The 20,484-nt window shown below is 43.9% G+C and overlaps 1 protein-coding gene across 1 annotated transcript in view; it reads left to right on the top strand.

Annotated features, from left to right (window-relative positions):
* Positions 1-5,265: 5,265 nt before the first annotated feature.
* The window catches only part of LOC101569450 (pantothenate kinase 1), a 56,711-nt gene continuing 41,492 nt past the window's right edge, over positions 5,266-20,484 (top strand). Inside the window, 2 exon segments of the mRNA XM_023716237.1 lie at positions 5,266-5,380; positions 5,383-5,976. Coding sequence (XP_023572005.1) covers positions 5,281-5,380; positions 5,383-5,976 — 694 coding nt within the window. The 5' untranslated portion in view covers positions 5,266-5,280.

Here is a 20,484-nt window from a genome sequence, read left to right on the forward strand (position 1 = left end):
TTCCATAGGAGATAATCCCCCCTGAGAGGGTGGCTCTGGCTAATGCCTGCCAGTCCTCGGGAGTAAGCTAATTGTCAGCCACAATTTCTAAAATAGCTGTGGTGTATGGAGCCATAGCTGCGTATTGGGCAACCGCTGCTGTCATTCTGGAACAGGGGCTCTGCGGCTTTTGCCTCAAGGCAAAGTCCCTGACCTTAGCAGTTCTGAGGCTGTAAAGGGTGGAGACTGTGAAGGGTGGAGACCTGCCTCCTCCTGTGATGTCCTCAGACCATCTTTCCATTCTCAGGTTCCTTCGAGGCAATGGAGATCCTCTCAGCTCCATCTTCGCAGTCTACAGCTTTCTTGGCACTTTCTTTCTGGCCAAGCATTTTAAATCCTCCTGCTGGGCTCCTTGCTCTTTATTCTCAACATAAATCTGGCTTCCTGGTTTTGATTTCAAGATTCTGTTCCTTTAGGGCATATACCCTTAGGAGATTCTCTGTCCTTTAAGATGGGTTTTACCTTTTTGTTCCTGTAGTATATTTTCACCTTTTTTATCACATTAGCAACAACCGGATCATAGTGTCTCTGGGATAAGATTTTATCAATTAAATTCCAGTAGGAAAAGGCTGTAACTGGTGTTATAGGTACCCAATTAGATAGAAATATTAATAGGCAGTCAGACAGGGAAAGGCCTTTGAAGGAGACAGCACAAAAGACAAGTTATCTTGCAACTGTGGGAGGGAGGGATGCTCCTGCTGTGAGCCAGACCTAAAAGACCTAAAGGCCAAACAAATGCTAAAAAAGTAGCACCTGGGATTGATATTCTAAATAGGTATCAATCACCTAAAATGACCTAAGTGAGTCACCAGCCCAGCCCTCATTTGGGCCTGGGCATAATCAACTTTACCTGAGCAATGGTGCTTGCAATCCCATTGGTTGACCATAGCTTTGTCCCACCCCACATCCACCTAAGCGAGACCCCTTCCTCTCTACCTTAACCCTGCATGGTTTTGCTCTATAAAAATAAACTGAAAAAGACATCTTCCTGGGCAACCTGCTTGGGTCCCCCTTCTGTCCTCTCTGAGACAGAAGCCTTTCTTCCCAATCAAACATTTTACTCTCAACCACCGTTTGTTCCCAAAATCCACCCCCCGGTTTTAGAGAACATGAGCTCTGGAGTTTTACTTCCCTGTATCACTGGGACCTTTTTAGGTCCAAAAGTCTTATCATAATCCTTAATTTTAACCTTTACTCTCCGTGCCTTTAATGCTTTACTCAAACTTTCTATATATCTCATTCACTTAATGCCTGTCCATTGTCAACGGAAAGGGGAAAGGGGTGCCCTCCGCTTACCGAGGTTCAGACGTCGCAGGCAGGCCTCTTTCATTCTCTTTTGTATCTTTTACTCTCTTGCCGGCTTTTAGTGGCTTTCTCTTGCGCGCACTCTCTCCGACGCTTCCGTCGCTGTATCCTCCGTACCAGATGCCCCACTCGCTGGGCGCCACTTGTCCCGATTCAGCGGGTCAGTCAACGAAGGTCACCTGGGGGAGGAGCGGGGAATTGAAGAGGGGACAAAGGACAGGAGAGAAGAGAAATGAGGACAAGACAGGATTCTGATCAAGTCCCATTTATTTAGGGGAGGTGCTGGGTATATATAGTGGAGGCATAGGGAAATGACGTCAGCGGGTAAAAAAAAAAACGCGAGGAACTAGGCAACAGGACTATGACAGGAAGTCCCACCTCCGGGGCATAGCAGGAGACTTATGGGAAATAGGCGGGGTGAGAAGAACCATAAACTTAACTCAGCAGGGGAATAGAATGGATACCAGTTTATGGCCTCCTACACTTGAAGACATTTATTTTGCGTTTGTAGCCCCAACCCTGTTTTAATGTCTAAAACAAGGTACATACTTAATAAATTATTGCTAAATTAATGAGTAGAGAACAAGGACAGAAGTTGCTTGTGGGTTCTCTCTTCCCTCATTTTCTACCAGACGTTATTTCTTCCATGTCCTTTCTGAGAGCTCTTGCCTCAAAGCCATACCTCCTACTCATACCCCTGAACAACTCCTGTGAGATGCCACCTGGCTTCCGCCCTATCACATTCTGGGTATAACTGATGCAGGGCAGAATCATGACAAGAGTGAGAGAAAGGAAGCAGGTGACAAATGTTTGGTCCCCTGTTCCAGTATTTCCGACCTACCTGGGGCAGAAACAGCTGCCTCATCCTCCCTCACCATGCCAGCTACTCCAGCTTGACAGAGTATGACCTTGGAGATGCTGCAGTGCTAAAGTTTCTTCTTGCATCTCTGGTGTAAGCTGCTTCTTAAACAATTCAGCTCAGTTATGTGAAAATTTGAAAACTATATATTGTATTGTTGAGGAGGGTTAGTGTCAATTTTTAGCAAATCTACAAAACAAAGTAGGAGAGCACCTGGGAGAAATACCATCTAAGTCACTTCTTCATTCACATAATTACTGAGAGCTTCCTAGGGATGCAGGGAGGAGCAGTTGGTAGGGAGACAGCAAGCAAATTATACACAGCAGTTTCACGTAATGTGTAGGCACTTTACATATATTAATTCACTTAATCATTGTAATAACTCAGTCATGTCATGTTACTACGACCATTTACAAGTGAGAGCACAGATGCATTTTATATATCTTATATTTAGGAACTGATAAAGAGGCATGAAGGGAATATAGGAATTTTAAAAAATAACAGGAAGACCTAATGTATAGTCCTCAGGATCAAAGAATTTTCTCTCAACAGGAGAGGTGAGAATAGAGATCTAAAGGATGGGCTGGAGTTTGCTAGATAAATGGTGTCTGAGCTTGCAGAACTGCGAACAAGAGAAACAACAGGTGCAAGCTGCCTCTGAAAGCAGCACTGAAAGCCCAGAAGGAGGCAGGAGAGGCAGGTAGCAGCCAGCTCTCCAGGCTTCTTTCTCTATACCTCCACATATTACGGTAAAGTAAGCAAAATGGAGAGAGCTGAGATTCAGGGTCAGAGTTGAGATTCATGTCCTACCATTGCCCATAATATCCTCAGCCATTTCTCTGGGGCTCCATATCCTTAGGGCGGTGGTTGATAAAAGTGGATGGACCAGAGCTCTCAGGTGGTTCCAGTGGATCTAAAGCTCTGAGTCAAGGTCTGCTGGGAGTGCTAGACCAGGATGTAAACCCTGGACACTGATGAATGAACTAAGGGCCAAAGGTCCAAGAACTCAGTGGCCAGCCAGTCTTTGGAAGCCTCTGACCCATTGTAGACTAAAAAAATTTATGTTTCGCACAATAAACCACCCAGTGAATTTTTTTTAAAAAATTTTATTTATTTATGTGTGTGTGTGTGTCCAGCTCAGCCCACCAGGGGGCGGGGCTGGCTGGCATGTGGTGCTGGGGGATTGAACCGCGGTCCCTGTGCTTTGCTAAGCTTGTTCTAAGTAGGTGCTTTAGACCACTAAGCCATCTCACCAGCCCACACCCAGTGAATATTGATATGAGCATAGTTTGTTCTCTTCACTTAAAAGGAAGGGTGCACTGCTAATAATAACCATATAATAAAGATAATAACTCCTGCCAATGGACCAAACTTACTTTATTTTTGAGACAGAGTCAGTCTGTAATCTAGGCTGGTCTGGAACTCACTATATAGCCCAGAATGGCTTTACACTTGCTACAATCCTGCCTCAGCCTCCTAAGTGCTGGGATTACAGGCCTACATCATCAGCAATGTATTTAATGATCTTTATTTTTAATTCTAGAATTGGGCAACACTTCACTACATAAAACAGAATAGTTCTAATGGACTAAGAGGAGGAGGTTAGTTCTGCAGACAGAGAAGGGGTTAAAGAAAGCAGAAGTAAAAAGTATGTTGATCATTTCAACGCTATGTTCTTGCTAAGATGGGCACAAGAGACAAAAGAATAGAAAAATGACTTGTAGTCAGTATGAAATCACTTTTATTCCTACAGTCCTGGACTCTGCATAGTGGATGCATGGCAGTGCTTGCTCTTGAGCTCCATCACCCTTCCTTTGTGGTCTTACTAAATTGTCCAGACTGCCCTTGAATTTGCCATCTTTTCACCTCAACCTCTCAAATAGCGGGGATTAAGGCATTTGCCACCAAACAGGCTAACATCAACTTAGTTTTGGTTACTTCTTTTGCCTTTAAGGCACTTTATTATCTTACCAATTGAAGCTGGCAATTTTGGGAAGTTTGTATCTCTAACCCAGATTTCTTGGAAGGTCATATCAATTGCTTAGTTTCACTTGGTGACTAGGAACTTTTGGGTGGATGATTCTATTTTAATTTTTTAGCCTGGTGTGTGCAGTAAGTTAATCTAAAACAATGATCTCCTGTAATTCTGCATAACATTTCTGTGAGCATTTACTGTGTATCAAGATTGAACGAGGTACTTTTGGATGAATTCCCTCACAACAGCCCTGCTCTGGATGCAAAGGGGGAGGCCTCAAGCCATGACATAACTTTCCTAAAATTCTCACCACCCAAATTTGTCCTGTCTCTTGAGCACGCTCAGTGCAGTGTGCTAATGCTAGGTGTGTTGAGCAATGTCTGGGTTTGCTCTGTGGCTGAGTTGGAACAGAAACTCAGGGCTGACTCCAAAGCCCTTGATGTGCATCACTATGTGATGCTGCCTTCCTTTCATACAACCAGAGATAACTCTTGGCTGTATAATTAACATGGCATTGCCTCTTTCTGGGTGAGGAAAGAGCTTTATATAGTTTGGGATTGCCTGTGTTTACTAGGTTTCTTTCCAACACTTGTTAATCCTGTTTTGCCCTTCATTGCCCTTAACACTGTATTCCATTCCTGCAAGACTATTAACTCAGTGAAACCACAAGGGGAATGTGTGTGTGTGTGTGTGTGTGTGTGTGTGTGTGTGTGCCATGCACTCACTGGCAAAGAAATTCGCTTCCTTCCCTACTCACGTCGGCCTACCTTTCTATAATTAATCGTTCTCTTTTCTTCTTTTAGTCCTCTGAGTACTTTGGTCACTTTACTAAATATACACACACGCGCGCGCGCGCGCACACACACACACACACACACACACACGGGGGGGGGTGGCAATGAGTGACCTTGCAAGGCTATCTGGACCACTTGGGACAGAATTAGCAAGCCTGAAACCTCTACAAATATTTGGCTTCTCCCATTTCTCCCGACGCTGCTGGCTCCCTCGAGCCTACCTCACCCCGTAAGCTTTAAGCAGGATAGACCATACAAAGCTCATCCCGCCCATCTCCTTTTTGCAAATCCAGAGAACTTCATTCCCCATGTTGAAACTCGTCGATGGAGGTGGCGGGCAGGACTGGGCATGCTCAGTGGCGGGGACAAGTCTGCGAAGCAAGGAGGCTGCACTTGAAGTCGCAGGGCCTAGGGGTCAGGAGGCGAGCCGCAGGGTCCCTGTCTAGGGCTGCGCGAGGTCACCGATTCGGCGCCCTGGGCCGGCACGTTCTAGACCTGCGCGGCCCGGCGGGCGGGCGGGCGGGCGCGCAGTGGGCAGGGCGCGGAGGAAATGGGGGAGTCGCTGGGAGGAGGGGAGGAGCGCCTGGCTCACTGCCCCCCGGCGCCGGCTTTGCGGCTGCCGAATCGGAAGGCGCAGGGAGGATCTGAAGAAATAAAGACGCCCGAGAATGACCTCCAGGGAGGCCTCCTGAGCCGAGGCCCGCTCGCTGCCCGGTCAGTCCCGGGTATGGGGGACCGCGGAGCGCAGCCGGAGCGCCAGGGCTCACACTCCCCGGGGGACTCCGTGTACACCGGCGCCGCTGCGGTGAACGGACTGCTGCACAACGGCTTCCACCCGCCGCCCGCTTGCAGCCGAAGCCCCGCGGGCTGCGGCGACGCGGCGCCCCCACGCCTCCCGCTGCTGGCGGAGCTCCAGCCGCAGCCGCAGCTCCCTCAGCGTGACTCTCCAGCCAAGAAATGCCGGCTGCGGAGGAGGATGGACTCGGGGAGGAAGAACAGGCCGCGTAAGTCCTGCCGGAAGGAAAACACCGGCTCGAAACGGGCGCAGCGCGCGGGGCCTGGGTACGGCGGGGGCTGGCGCCGCGAGCGAGGGACTGCGCGGGGGAGCGCGGGCCTGCGTCCTCCCCGCCGCCAAGCACTAAACACGGTCGGCTCAGCCTGCCCCTTTCTCGTCATGGCCACAGCACGGGTCTATTGGGCGCAGAGCTCGACCAGGTGCCTAAGTCGGACTCTGAAAGGCGAACGCTCTACCCGCCCTTTTAATTATTCGCTGGGAAATGCACTTGTGCGAGCCTTTGATGAAGTCCAGGCGTGGGAATAGAGTAGGCAGCACCGCCCAGTTAACTTCTCCCTTAAAGCACGTCTTTCTGGGGTCGCAGCTCGGGCGACCAGCTTGCCCTTTGAATCCCAGAGTAACAGCCAGTGTCGCGGGTCTATTGGCGAGCTCAAGTCTGGAGGCGTGGAGTTTGACAACCCCCAAATCACAGCCTTTTAAACAGTGTTTCTTCGCAGCCAATGAGAAGGCCTACCAGGACGGACACACCCACTGATACCATGTGGGCCGGAACTATGTGGGCCAATGAGCAACCGAGGTGAATTTTTTTTCCGGGGGAGGGGTAGAGTTAAGTGTAATTGTACAGAGCAGAAAACCAAAGTGCGGTATTTCACAATCTAAAACTCTTGTATATATAGTGGTAGTTTGTAAAAGGCTCCTTCCTCGCCTGACATTCTGGGATGTAAATTTATAGTTCGAGTTTATAACTGTGTTTTCTTTTCTGCGGTGAACTTCATTCAACTGGTTACTTCTTTGTGTTTTTAATGAAGCTTATAAATGGCAAAAAGCAAAGTAAGTAGAATCTATGCTAATAAATTATTGCATTCAAAATGCATAAGGCATTCTGTTTGTTGTGGAGAAACTGTTAAATGGTTTTGGATTTCTCAGAAAGTTTGATGTGTGGCAGCAACACAACAGCTTCGCTTTTTGCTGTTTTTCTTTTTTAAATCACTTTTTCACTCTTAGCTTTTCTGCACTGTGCTGAAATTTCTAAGACCCTGAAAAGCCCTTTGACATGACTGCGTAAATCCAATGCCTATATTTTGTAACTCTGAAATACTAAGACTTAAAAGGTTTTATGTGGTGGTGTGGAACCACACAGATTTTGCCTATGGCTTTAAGAAAGGTATATAGCACTTGTATTTTTAAGTACATTTTGTTATTGTTAGGAAATGACTTTAAAAACTTAATTGTTTATGATTTATTTGCTTCTTTTGAAACGTTTTACTTATTTCTCTCATCTACGCTAAGGTTCTAAACTTCAAAGTAAAGATAGTTAAACTGTAATGAAAGATAGCCTTGTTGAGTTTTTGTTTAACTTGAATGATTTTTGATCAGTGAGGATAAAACACTAAATAATTTTTGAGGAATTGAAAATATAATCTTTAACAGTAATTCTAAGAAAAAAACTAACCTTAGTTTTAACTTGTGCTTCCAAACCCATAGGAATTGTTATTACTGTTACTCTGTGGTACTGTTATCAAATCCAGGGGCTTTCCATTGAGCTACACCCTCAGCCCTTTAAATTTTTTGTTTGTTTGTTTGTTTATTTTGAAAGATTTCACTGAGTTGCTTATTTATCCAGACTTTGCTCCAGTTTGGCCTTGACCTCCCAAAGTGGCGGGATTAAAGGTGTATACCACCGTGGCTAGTGTTATTTTATTTTTTTGCGGAACCAGGGATTGAACTCAGGCCCCTGCACTTGCCAGGGAAGCGATTATTCCACTGAGCCATCTCCCCGGCCCTAGTGTTATTTTAAAATACAAGAAAATAAAACTGTCCTCCTGTGTGCTTCATGTTAGTGAAGTGGTTTATATTTCTAGTAAAAATTAAAACCTTACTTCTTTTAAGTGACTTTAATTCTTTTGAGTTCCACCAACAGTTTTTTCTCAGATTTTTTTTTTTTTTTTGATATAGGGTCTCACTACACAGTTCAGACTCAGTGATCCTCCTGTCTCAGCCCCTGCTACCAAGCATTCTTAATTAAAACTGGATTCAATATTATTGTAACTTGACCACTAACGTTCTTATAGCTTTGTACTTTTTAGAAAAAACATTATTCAATCAGTTAATGCTTAGGTGCCCTTAAGAGAAGTCTTACAGTCAAGCTTATCCTGAACTCAGCCCAGGCTGGCTTAAAATTCATGGTAACTCCTGCCTCCGTCCCCTACCTGTTGGGAGTACTAGTCCAGGCCTCCATGTCTGGCTTCTGTTTTCTGATGACTGACAATTTTACATTAGCAATTATTACAGAGTATTTGCGTCAGAGTATTACAGGATATATGGACAATCAGAGTATGTTGGCGGTGAAGCATTAAAGTGGATATGTTACCAGTTTATGACAGGAGACATGTACTCCTGCACAAGCTGGATGTGTTTGAGGATAGTCAGTGACTTAGCACGTGTAAAAGCACCTAGAATGGAAGCAGTGGGTGGAGTGAATATGCAGTTCAGTACTTGTAGACTTTAAACAAACAAAAATGCTAGCCTGAACTCCCAGTGCAAACACTATATACTGTTCTGCAGTCTGATAGTCAAATTAGGGCCAGGCAAGGTGGCATATGCCTATACAGTCGCAGCACTTGGGGATTAGGCAAGAGGATCATGAGTTTGAGGTTGAGGGTGCCTGTGGCTCAGTAGAGAAGCATATGTTTAGTATTTGCAAGGAAGGTCCTGGGTTTGATTTCTGGCATGGAAAAAAAAAAAAAAATCAGATCAACTGAATGAATGCTGGTCTTGCAAACTCAAGAAAGGAGAGTATTATGCATTGTTTTCATCTGATGTGCCATCATCTACTCTCCCCATCCTTCGAAGAGTTTTCCAAGACTACTTGCTGCACCAGGCTTCTTGTTCACCTTGCTACCCTCTGCTACTTCGCAGGGCATGAACTCAGTTAAGCTATTAGCACTTGTCTTGAAATGTTGAAGTGGATTAGGTGACATACAAACGTTTTTGTCCCTTCAGAATTCTGTATTTCAAGCCGAGCATGGTAGTGCACTCTTTCATCCCAGCACCTGGGAGGCAAAGGCCAGCTGGGCTACAGTGAGACCTTGTCACACACACACACACACATTCTATATTTCAGAGCTGACACTTCTTGCCACTTTTTCCAACATGACTTTGGTACTAGTTAGCCAGTCTATCAGATCTTATCATGGAATTAGACATTTGTGTGATGTGTGTGTATGTGTGCGTGTGTGTGTGTGTGTGTGTGTGTTGCTGGGGCCTGGGATTGAAATTGAACCCAAGACCTCACACACCTATCTTGTGCTGTCTGGTGTGTTACTTGTCACCCCAGTTAATTTGGAAGTCTGATTATAGATATTTCTTCTCAAATGCCTTGTACCTTAGGTACTTAACTATATGAGTGATGTCACAGAAAAAATGGCACTGATGACATCATCACCACCTCCTCCAAGTAGCTATTTCCACCTGTACGGGGAACTTTGGCAAAAGGCTTTAATGGACTTTCCTTCAAGTGTCAACAGGGAGGTTTCTTTGGTTTGCTCTTTTTTATTATACTTGTTCTGTCTTTTTAAAACAGCGCCTCACTATGCAGTTCAGGCAAACTTTCAGCTCACTTTGGTATTATTATTTTATGTATTTGGTACAGGGTCTCACTGCACAGCTCAGACTCACATGATCCTCCTTTCAGCCTCCCCAGCACTGTGCCATCATGCTTAGTCTCAGTGGCTGTGCCAGGGGTTCCAGGGCTGGTGCAGCATGTGGTGCCAGGGATCAAACCCAGGTCCCTGCACTTGCCTAAGCAAGCACTTAGTCTGCTGAGCTGTCTTGCCTGCTTGGAGTTCACTTTGTATCCCAGGCTGGTCTCAAACTTGCAACAATACTCCTTCCTCCTGCATGCTGCGGTTGTAGGCGTGCACTACTGTGCCCAGCCCTGGCTTACTCTTTCTTTGTTGGTTCTTTGAAGCACCTCTGAGTAGCACCTCATGTGGTCAGCTCATTTACCACATATTTTGAAACTAGTGGGAGGCCCAAGGTGGTATGCTTGCCTAATGTATCGTAAATGTTGCAAATTCACCCCCTTAAGGGGCTTGGGTTTGAATTTCAGCTGTGTGATCAGAGCCAATTACTTAACCACTATGCTGCAGTTTCAAGAATAATAAAATGGAGAAAATCATAATACCTTGTGGAGTTCATGTAAACATAAAGAACTTAGGTTGACACATAGCACTTAGTACATACCAGGTGTCAACACCACACCACACTAAACAGTATGCGTTATTTATCCACAGGACAGGACAACTGAGCTGGCTGAGACTGACTGCCTTAGTTAAAGTATTACATGCCTTAGAGTTAGCCTAAAGAGTGTACTTGATTAGCTATGTCATTCTTAGCCTCACGATTTAGTCCTCTTGTTTCTCTTTCTTCTCTCCTTCCTTCCTTCCTTCCTTCCTTCCTTCCTTCCTTCCTTCCTTCCTTCCTTCTTCTTCCTCCCTTCTTTCATTCCTTTGTTCCTTCCAGTCTCCAACAGATACTAAACAATAATTTGAATACTTTTATTTTTTTTGAGGTGGAGGAAGAGAAATGAATATATATATATATTAAAATCCTGGACATCTGAGACACCAACGGTACTGTTTTAGATAAGCCAGATCACTACAGGAGAGAGAAAAAAATGTGAAGAAGATAACTTGAATTTCCCAACACTACACTTCAGAAAGCCAGAGATTTGAGCATCTTCTATCTACAAAAGATGCCTGCTCCTCCTTTGCCTCCCAGTGGGTGGCAGGAGGGAGGAGTGATGGACAGTGATGCTCCTGACCTCCTGGGTGGAGTCTCTCATCAAACATCATCCAGACAGAACCTCCAATTAGCAGGAAAGGAGTTCATTGTGCGCGGACATCAGGACCAACTTAAGAAACCCAAATCTTTTACCTAGTTTAGCTGTCATTGAGAATATGTAAAGAGTCAGCTTTTTAAGATGTCAATATATTAAGATTTGGAGGACCGGGCTGGCCAGATAGCTCAACAGATTAAAGCACCTGCTTAGGCAGATGCAGGGTCCAGGGTTCGATCCCGGTATGCCATGCTGGCCCCGCCCCCCCTCCCTCAGGTGCACTGAGGTGGCAAATGAGACTGGGCGTTGTGCCTGGCACAACTATAATCCCAGAGTTTGGGAGGCTGAAAACAAGAGGAGCACTATGAGTCTGATCTGTGTAGTGAGACCCATACTGAATACAAAGAAAGAAAGAAAGAAAGAAAGAAAGAAAGAAAGAAAGAAAGAAAGAAAGAAAGAAAGATCTGGCATCTTGGACTTAACATTACTGTCAAATCAGGTCAACTAGAAAACAGTACAAAAAGATAAGTAGGGGGAATTTTCTGGTTGTGTCTGCATAAAATGTGGATATATATTTTTTTAATGTAATCAGTACGTTTAGATTAAGTGAGAAACATTGCAAATTCAAGAACAAAATAATAATATGTAAAACAGGAACAGTGTAGTATTAGAACCTTCTGAAGCATGGTCAAATTACAAAGTTAGCCAATTAAGTTATGAATTATACAATACATATTTGAATAGAAGATTCAGAATGAGGTCAAGAAGGGGGAAGTAGAAAGAATCAAGACATGATGAATGTATTTATTTTGGGTAACAAGTAGTCATAAAAAGTTAAGGTATAGGTATCTAATATTTAAGAGGTTAAAGGTCAGGATTGTTTGTGTGTTTTATTTGCAGTGCTAGAGAATGAACCCAGAGCCTTGTGCTTGCTATAAACAAGGTGCTATATTCCAGAGGTGCTCTATTCCAGAGCTATATTCCTGTCCTTTTTTATTTATGTATTTGGTACAGGGTCTCACTATGCAGCTCCTAGTGATCGTCCTATTTTCAGCCTCCCCAGCACTGGGGTTATGGACATGCATCACCCCGTCCAGTCTCGTGCCAGACTCAGTGCACCTGGGGCTGGGGCCAGTGAAGAATGTGGTGCCGGGGATCGAACGTAGGTCCCTTTACTTGCCTAAGCAGGTGCTTAGTCCCCTGAGCTATCTTGCCTCACCCCCATCCCCCATCTCTTTTTTTTTTTTTTGTGGAATCGGGGATTGAACTCAGGCCCTTATGCTTGCCAGGCAAGTGCTTATTCCACTGAGCCATCTCCCTGGCCCAACCCCATCTCTTTAAAAAAAATTTTTTTTCTCATTTATTTGAGAAAGGGTCTTCCTATATAGTTCAGCCGGGACTCACAGTTCTCCAGCCTCAGCCTTGAGTGCTGGGGTTACAGGTGTGCACTATCATATATGGCTAGAAGTAGTGCTTTTAACTACCAGGTTGGAGTTTTTGTTCTTGATATCCTTAATATTTTGTTTGTGATCAATTACCATGAGAGTAAATTAGGGTTAGGCTTCTATTATATTTACTTACATGTGTTTCAGTTTTAAGGATTTTTTTTTCTCCAAATGCCTTCAGGGCAGGTTTGGCTGGCTTGAGTTGTGGGGATCCAACCACAGCAACCTGAGCCTGACTGCTTTGTTGAAGCAGCCACTTAAAGAACTGAGCTAAGGGGCAGGCCCCCATGTTTCAGCTTTAATATGCAAACCAATACTTGCCTTGAGATGATAGTATTCTGAATCAGATATGGAAACTGTTCAGCATGCCCCGTGTGGTATACAGAATTTTAGAGACCTTTTCTCTAGATAGTGCAGCTGTCAAGCTTGGTGTCTCCTCACGACATTTTTTAGATGCTTGGAGTTAGCTAACCGTACATACATGTTTCTGGAGAAGCAGGCATATATGTTTTCTCAGGAATGTATTTGAGAGCAACAGATGATCCCAAAGGGCGAGAGAAAGTTATTTATAGACACAGTTACATCAAAATAATGATCTGAGCCTCTGGCAGATTTCTTTCAAGTGTGAAAAGGGGGTGGAGGAACTCATGCTAATAGAAGGTCTTTACAGCAGTGACTTTACAGTCAGTGCTGGTCTTGACAGAAGCTTGTGTACGTTAATTTGCAAGTGAGGAAGGAGTCTCAGAGAAGTGAAGCAACCTACCTGAAGATATGTAGGCAGTGGTGGGCTGGGCTGAAATTTACACCCCACTGGGCCTGTATTGCCAATTAATTGCCTCTCATTACTACCATGAAAAAAACCTATTTTTGTGCTGGGAATAAGGAATGTAGTCTGTAAAACTTTCAGTAAAGACACCTATAAGCTGAGTGCAGTGGCACATCTGTATTCCCAGTAGGAGAGAGAGAGAAAGGAAGAGGAGAGCAATGGGGAGGGAGGGAGAGAGGGAGAAGAGGGAGGAGAAAAAGAGAGGAAGGGAGAGAAAGAGAGAGAGAAGGAGGGAGGGACAGGGAAGAGGGAGGAAGAGAGAGGGAGAAAAAGAGAGGGAAGGAGGGAGGGAGAGGGAGAACAGGAAGGAGGGAGGGAAGAGGGGAGAGAGAGAGAGAGAGAGAGGGAGAGAGAGAGAGAATGTAGTTATATGCACAGCTTTGGGAACAAGCACATTCATGCGTGTATGGAAATAATAATAGCCAAAATTAAGGTGCCCTTAACTTTGTATGTGCCAGGCACTAAGCTAACCCCTTTGCATGGGTTATTTCCTCAAACACCTTCAGCACCCTCTGAGCTGGATACTTTTACTGTCTGCAAATGAATAAACCGTGAGTTCAAGTATTCTTAAGTGTAAAGAGCTATGGAGCCATCAAACCTGGATTCAGTTTTTAAAAATATTTTTATTAGTACATTTTTATTGGTACAAAGTGATTGCATTCACTGTGGGGAGTTGGTACATGTGCATAATGCATCTTCATTTTTTCTACTTCTTTTCCTTTTCTGCCCCTTCCCATTATCTTTAAATTCCCTTCCTATTTGCAAAAGATCTGTCTCCTAGATTCAGGGTCTTACCCCTTACTTGCTGTATGACCTTGGTTGAGATTCTTAACTTCTCCAAGGCTCGCTTTGCCTGCAGAGACAGTGACACCCATCCGATCAGGTGTAATGGGAAATGATATAAAATGTACTCTGGTGTGTATGCGGGAAAGAGGCCTTACTGTTAATACTAGCTTTATTACAACTAGTAAATGGCACTTCATGTTAATATTGTTGCCATTAGACCTAGAGGCTTAAATTTAAAACTTGCTGAAATCTCAGGATTTCCCTGAATTTATCTTGCCCTGACTGGAAAGCTTTCTGGGTTGCATTTCAACGTGTCCAAAGCAAGTTTCCTTAATGATGTTTCTGGAAGCAGGGCACATGGCCTGTAGCGTAAGTGTTGACCTCATTGTCACATTCATAGATACCCCCCACGCAAGTCCGAACACCAAGTACAGCCTGCTCAGTCTGAAAGTGATGTTGGTCATTCAGTGAATAAGAAGACTGTGTAATTTATTTGACTGATAATTTAGTGTCAGGACAGTTATTTTTAAAAAAGGAAGTGTCTTCTTTTGATCTTGAGTCTTTGATATCTGAGATCTTGAGCTAAGGGGGTGGCACAAAGATAAAAAGGATGAGAAAAATGAACACTTTTATAAGAATCACTTGAACTTCAGAATAGCTGCATCTAGGTAGGGTCATCTTTTTAACCTAGTCTCCAGAGACTGAAAAATGGCCCTGACATCCTTATTCTGGCAAATGACAAGTGGGATGAGTATTTCTGGATGCTTCTGTCCTTAGCATCATTAGCCTTAGAATGTGGGCTTTCTGGTGCTATTGGCCTTGACCCAGTGTTTAACCTGACTGGTAGGATCTGCGCAAACCCCTATAAACTGGACAGAGCCAGTTACATGGCATCCTTTGGAATTTCTGCACGAACAGCTTTCTTACTGGTTCAGTTAAGTTGTTCAGGGGTGAAAGAGGCAGGGATGGATATAGTTGACTTCAAGTCTGATAAGAGACTGGAGTATAGTAAGGCTTCCAGCAAAAAGTGAGCACTGGATGAAGGTTATCTGTTATTACTGGTGGTAGGGTTAGATGTTCTTCCTACATCAAAATCTGGCCTCCCCATAACTTCCTACCCTGCTTTCCCTGCCAGTACAATGTATCTAATCCATCTTTTACGTGATAGGTCATTGGATATTTTAAAATAATGACATTTCTTAACTCTTCCTCTGGATCCTCTCCTGTGAGGAACAGAGTCCTGCGCCTGCCTTCCAGGCTTCCCCCCTGCGGCCCAGTGTGGATTGTGTTGGGAGCAGGAAGGTGAGACTGGAGAGGAGCTTCTTAGGACTGCTGTGTAAGGAATGGAGGAGGTGCTGGCCTCGGTCGTCGTAAACACTTAGATGTGAACATTCCCGTGAGACCCTTTGTGCTAGACTTGAGCCACGGCATTTGATTTCATGTGACTCCAAGTCAGAGTGTGACCTGAAGCCGAGTTGCCAGGCTTGACTTTACTTGGATGCAGTGGCCCATCGAGAAGTCACCAAGATTTGCACATGTGAATCAGGACCTGAGCATTAGTTGAATTTATTTATTATTTGCCCTTCCCCACTTACCTATGTTTTAAAAAGGTATTTATTTAGTTATTTATAGTCACGGTCTCACTGTGTTGCCCAGGCTATCCTGGGGTTCTTGATCCTCCTACCTCAGCCTCCTAAATAGATGGGATTAAAGACACATGCCACCACACCCAGTCCTAACTACCTATGTTTGATGCAAAAAATTTCAAAGGACATTAAGGGTTTTGATGTTATATGTTAAGATAGTATGTTTTGACAAGCAGATAATTTTATCTTCTTAACTTTTATGGCTTATAACCTTCTCTTTTGTGGAAGGTTTGTAATCTGAGAAAAGGTCCAAATGTGACTTATTTAAGGTATCCCACTAGAATATTGGTAGCTGTGCTGTTATTAATTATGACAGAACCATAGGCACAGCCTGGAATTGATTACATGGGGCAACTTGGGAGACCCAATGGGGAGCCACAGCCAGCTTGAATGTACATTTCTTCATAACTCTGCTTTCATTGTTCCTGCGTTGTCCTTTCACACATTCATGGTGGATGTAGTCACACCACAGAAGCAGGCAAACAGTGAAAAATTGGAACATTGTTTTCAGAGTGCCTGTGAAGTGTTTGTAGCACATCAACAACTGAGACACGATTCATAGAAAAGTCAGAGAGGATATCAATCATGCTAGCTGAATTACTGAAGTATTTAAGGTAGAGAACTGGAGGACAGGGCAAGAGCATTGTCCTTTGCTGCAAGACTAGAAGTTAGATGAGGGATTTTTACTATTTAATTTGTTTATGTATTTATTTTTTGTGGTACTAGGGATCAAACTCAGGACCTTGTGTTTGCCAGGCAGGTGAGCTATATCCTTGGCCCTCGGGATCATTAACTAATTAATTAATTAATTATTTTTTTGTGGCCTGCTCAGCTTGTCCTGGGGGCAGGGCTGGCACAGCATGTGGTGCTGGGGATCAAACCATGGTACCTGCACTTGTCTAAGCTTGCCTAAGCAGGCACTTTAGGCCACTGAGCTATCTCGCCATCCCTTGGGATCTTTATTTTTAAAATATTCTACAGTATCCGCAGTGCTGCTATGGCAAAGAGTAGGATTTCTTTAAACTTATAGTGTTGTCTGCCTCTCTTTCTCCCTTGTGAATTCCTGCTCCAAATATAGTTGGGTTCAGTGCCTGATTACCGAGTTGGTGGACCAAATAGGCATTAGTCTACCATGCATGTAGCAAGGGAACCAAGCAAAGGAGAGGAAAATAGTATACATATCTTATGCAGATTAGAATATGCACTCACATACTCCAAAGTCTTAATCACAGGAAAATCATAGCTGTGGACTTATTTATGTTTATCTCATGACTTGCTGTTTTCTTTGTTTTTGAATGATTTGATTTATTATTTTTGTGGTACTGGGCATTGAACCCAGAGCCTTTACTCTGGGCTGTATTTCCAGTCCTTGTATTTTTTGACTCAGCATCTCAATTAATTGCCAAGTTGCTCAGACTTGACTTGAACTTCAGATCCTTCTGCATTAGCTTCCCAGAGTGCTGGTGCTGCAGACATGCATCTGGCTTCTTGAATATTTCTTGAATGGCTGAAAAGTATCAGACTTTACTATGCTTGAGAGGGTGATCTACATAGAGCTGCCATTAGTGAATATTAAGGGCGATCTTAATTTAATAGTATTTGATTCTAGGGCAAGAGTGGCAAGCCTATGGCACACATGCCAATGTGGACTGTTATCATTGAAAGCTCCAGAAGGTTCACCGTCACTATCCTAGGGCAACATGAATTCCTTTCCTTCTTTTCAGACTATTCTTTTTAATTCTAAGTCCTTGTGAACTACAATGTAAGTGCCAAGGGGGCGCAAGCCTGCTGACCTCAGTGTATCACCTTTTTCAGGAACAAAGTAACTATTCAGTTAGTTAGTGAATAAGACTGTAGCTGAGGCATTACTTTAGGCAGTTGCTTATGTCTTGGCTCTATCATAGCTTGAGCAATTGGCACATCTTTCTTCAAACCCTCTACCAGCCCAGGTTGAACTTTAAAGATCTACCAGGCTTTCAGAGTCAAGACTAGAATAAGTAAGTAAAGTCCATTTCTGGTAGAGAGCCCTGTGGTTCTGCTGGGTGATGCCACCTAACAGTGCCTGTCTCTCTGAAGCCAATTTAATGAACTACTTCCTGCCATTAAATTGTCAGTAGTTTCCCTGGAGTATGCAAGCATGCTCTGGTGGCTTATCAAGACAGAAAGATAAACCTCTTGGTGGCTTAAACTGGTATTTGCTTAAGCAGGTAATGAGATTACCATCTTGAGCCCCAGCACAGGGAATTAGGAGACTTCAGGAGCCATTGTTGGTGGGCGCTTTGCTCAGCTCTGGCTGTGGAAATGGTCACCGAAGATAGTCGTACAAATGGATGGCCCTGGGAATGGTCAAAACTGAAATCTTTGTTGTCAGTGATTGTCTTTCTTATGAAGAAGGTGGTATAATTAAAGCTGAAGACCCTGTGGAAGGTTGATATTCACCTTCTGTTACCACTAGATGGGCAGAACTAGCAGCTTCTGAGAAATAAAGTAATGATTATCATAGCTGTCTGTAACTATTTTCCTTATGCCTCTTCCAGACTGTCTGGGAATATTACCATGGAATAGGAACCAAATTTTTTCCCTTTGTTTTTTCTTTTGAGGTAGTCTCACTATGTGTTACCCAGGTTGGCCTCTGTCACTGTCTTCCTGCTTCAGCCTCCAAACTTGCTGGGATTCCAGGTGTGCACCATCACACTCAACTTGGGGACCAGACTGCATCTGCCTGCTGTTTTCTCTTCCTGAGACCTGCAGCAGAAATACAGGGCCCAGCCACAAGGATGCTGGGGAGGAGATGAGGTCACTGGTGATTGGAGCGACACTCTGCTTTCTACTCTGATCTCTCGCATGGAGAGGCTACAGGACCTGGAAGGAAGGGGCATTCAGTTAAAGAGTGCCTCGGGTGGTTTTTACCATTAGGGCAAATTTGAGAAAACATGTGATTGTACATGACCAATCATGTTTAAAATTAAATATAAAGAAAACTTTGATGGTCAAATGTAGTTTTTCCAAGTACTAAAAGTGAAATTGCCTTAAGGACTTGAGGAAGACACAGGAGGAAAAGTTTTTGTTTTTGTTTTTGTTTTTTTATTCTTAGGGATTTAATGTTTTCTGGGTTCCCTCATATCCAGCTACATCTTGCCCCTAATTCCCCCATCTAGATCTAAGCTAAGAAAACATTGACTGCTGCTACCAGAGTGACACTTTACAATATAGCTTCCTTTGCTGTTTTGGAGGATTTTGTTTTTCAAATCTTAACTTTCAAACAGTTTAAAGGGGGCCAGCCAAATAGCTCAGTGGATTAAGGAGATGGGGTTTGATCTCCAGGCCTGCTGTGCCAGCCCCGCCCCTGGGGTATGCTGGGATGGCAATTGAGACAGGGCATGGTGGCATGCACCTGTAATCCCAGCACTTGGGAGGCTGTAAACAACAGGATCACTATGAGACCGGTCTACGTAGTGAGACCATGTAGACACTGTACTAGATACAAAAAAGAAGAAGAAACATAGTTTTCATGTTGGTGTTTCTGTTTGTTGTTTTGATTTCACATGGCTGTCAGCCTCAAGATAGTCACAAATCAATGCAAATCAATGAATATCTGCAGTACTTAAATACATGAGTACTGTTGGCAGAGCTAAATTCTTTGGAGGAACGTGTGCTTACCTTTCAAATGGCAGTTATTGGAAGAGACACTAATCAATGAAGTTTAGTTGTTTGTTGTTGTTGTTGTTGTTTGTATTTTTATTCTTTTGACACAGGGTCTCACTATACAGCTCAGACTCGTAGTGATCCTCCTGTGTCAGCCTCCCCAGTGCAGGGATTACAGGCAAGTGCCACCATGCCCAAGTCCAGGGTTCTGGGGCCAGCACAGCATGCAGTACCAGAGATCAAACCCTGGTCCTTGCACTTAGGCGCTTAGACCACCGAGCTTTCTCCCCAGCCCAATGAAGTATAGTTGTAAATACATTTTTTTTTTTATTCTTTTTTTTGTGTGTGTGTGTGCAGAACCAGGGATTGAACTCAGGCCCTTGCGCTTGCCAGGCAAGTGCTTATTCTACTGAGCTATATCCCCAGCCCCATAAGTACATTTCTTAAAATCACAGGCATGGAGTTTAACTATGCATGGGCTGACACATAGAACTTAAAAGCTGTATTTAAAATTTGAAAATCACTGGCAGCACTCAAATTGTAAACTGTCCACAAATAATGTCATTGACAAGTAGTCAGAGGTGTCCCGGGACTGGGTATTCAGCTGGGTTGTTGCTGTGGGCTGCAGCCAGCTGTCAGCAAAGCTCTGCCCTCCTGGTTGCAAACAAAGGCAACTCATTCAAATTCACATTTTTCACTTTTAAGATGTGGTCTGGCTATTTATAGCACCTACTTGGATTCAGCTACAATAGAAATCCTGGACTTGATCATGGGAATTACAGGGGCCCCTTGAGGTGCTTGTCTGGTAATCTATATTTTTTAATTTTCAGTTTTTGGTGTGTTAGTGGTTGATCCTAGGGCCTTATGCATGTTAGGCAGATATACTGCCCCTGAGCTCTACAGTTTCTTTTTAAATAAGTGCCTCACATGGTATTTATGATGAGGCAAATTTGAAAAACCATATAGTTGAACTTAGCTAATCAAAGTTAGTTCTGCTAAGTACTAAAATCTAAATTTCCTTAAGGAAGTGTGATCAAGAGTAAGGCACAAGGGCCAGAGAGATGGCTCAGTGGAATAAGCGCTTCCCTGGCAAGCGCATGGGCCTGAGTTCAATCCCCGGTTCCGCAAAAAAAAAAAAAAAAAGGGTAAGGCACAGAGACCTGGTTTGAATTGCAAATGCAAAATAGCTTCTAGTATGGCATCCTCTTCATTCTATGCGGAAGTTGCGTGTGGAGCAAAATGTAGAGACCAACTTTCATGGACCTCAGGCACTTTTGCCTTAGGAATCCCTAAGGATAAAACTATATAT

The sequence above is a fragment of the Octodon degus genome, unplaced genomic scaffold (genome assembly GCF_000260255.1).
Source record: "Octodon degus isolate 3935 unplaced genomic scaffold, OctDeg1.0 scaffold00046, whole genome shotgun sequence".
Classification (NCBI taxonomy): domain Eukaryota; kingdom Metazoa; phylum Chordata; class Mammalia; order Rodentia; family Octodontidae; genus Octodon; species Octodon degus.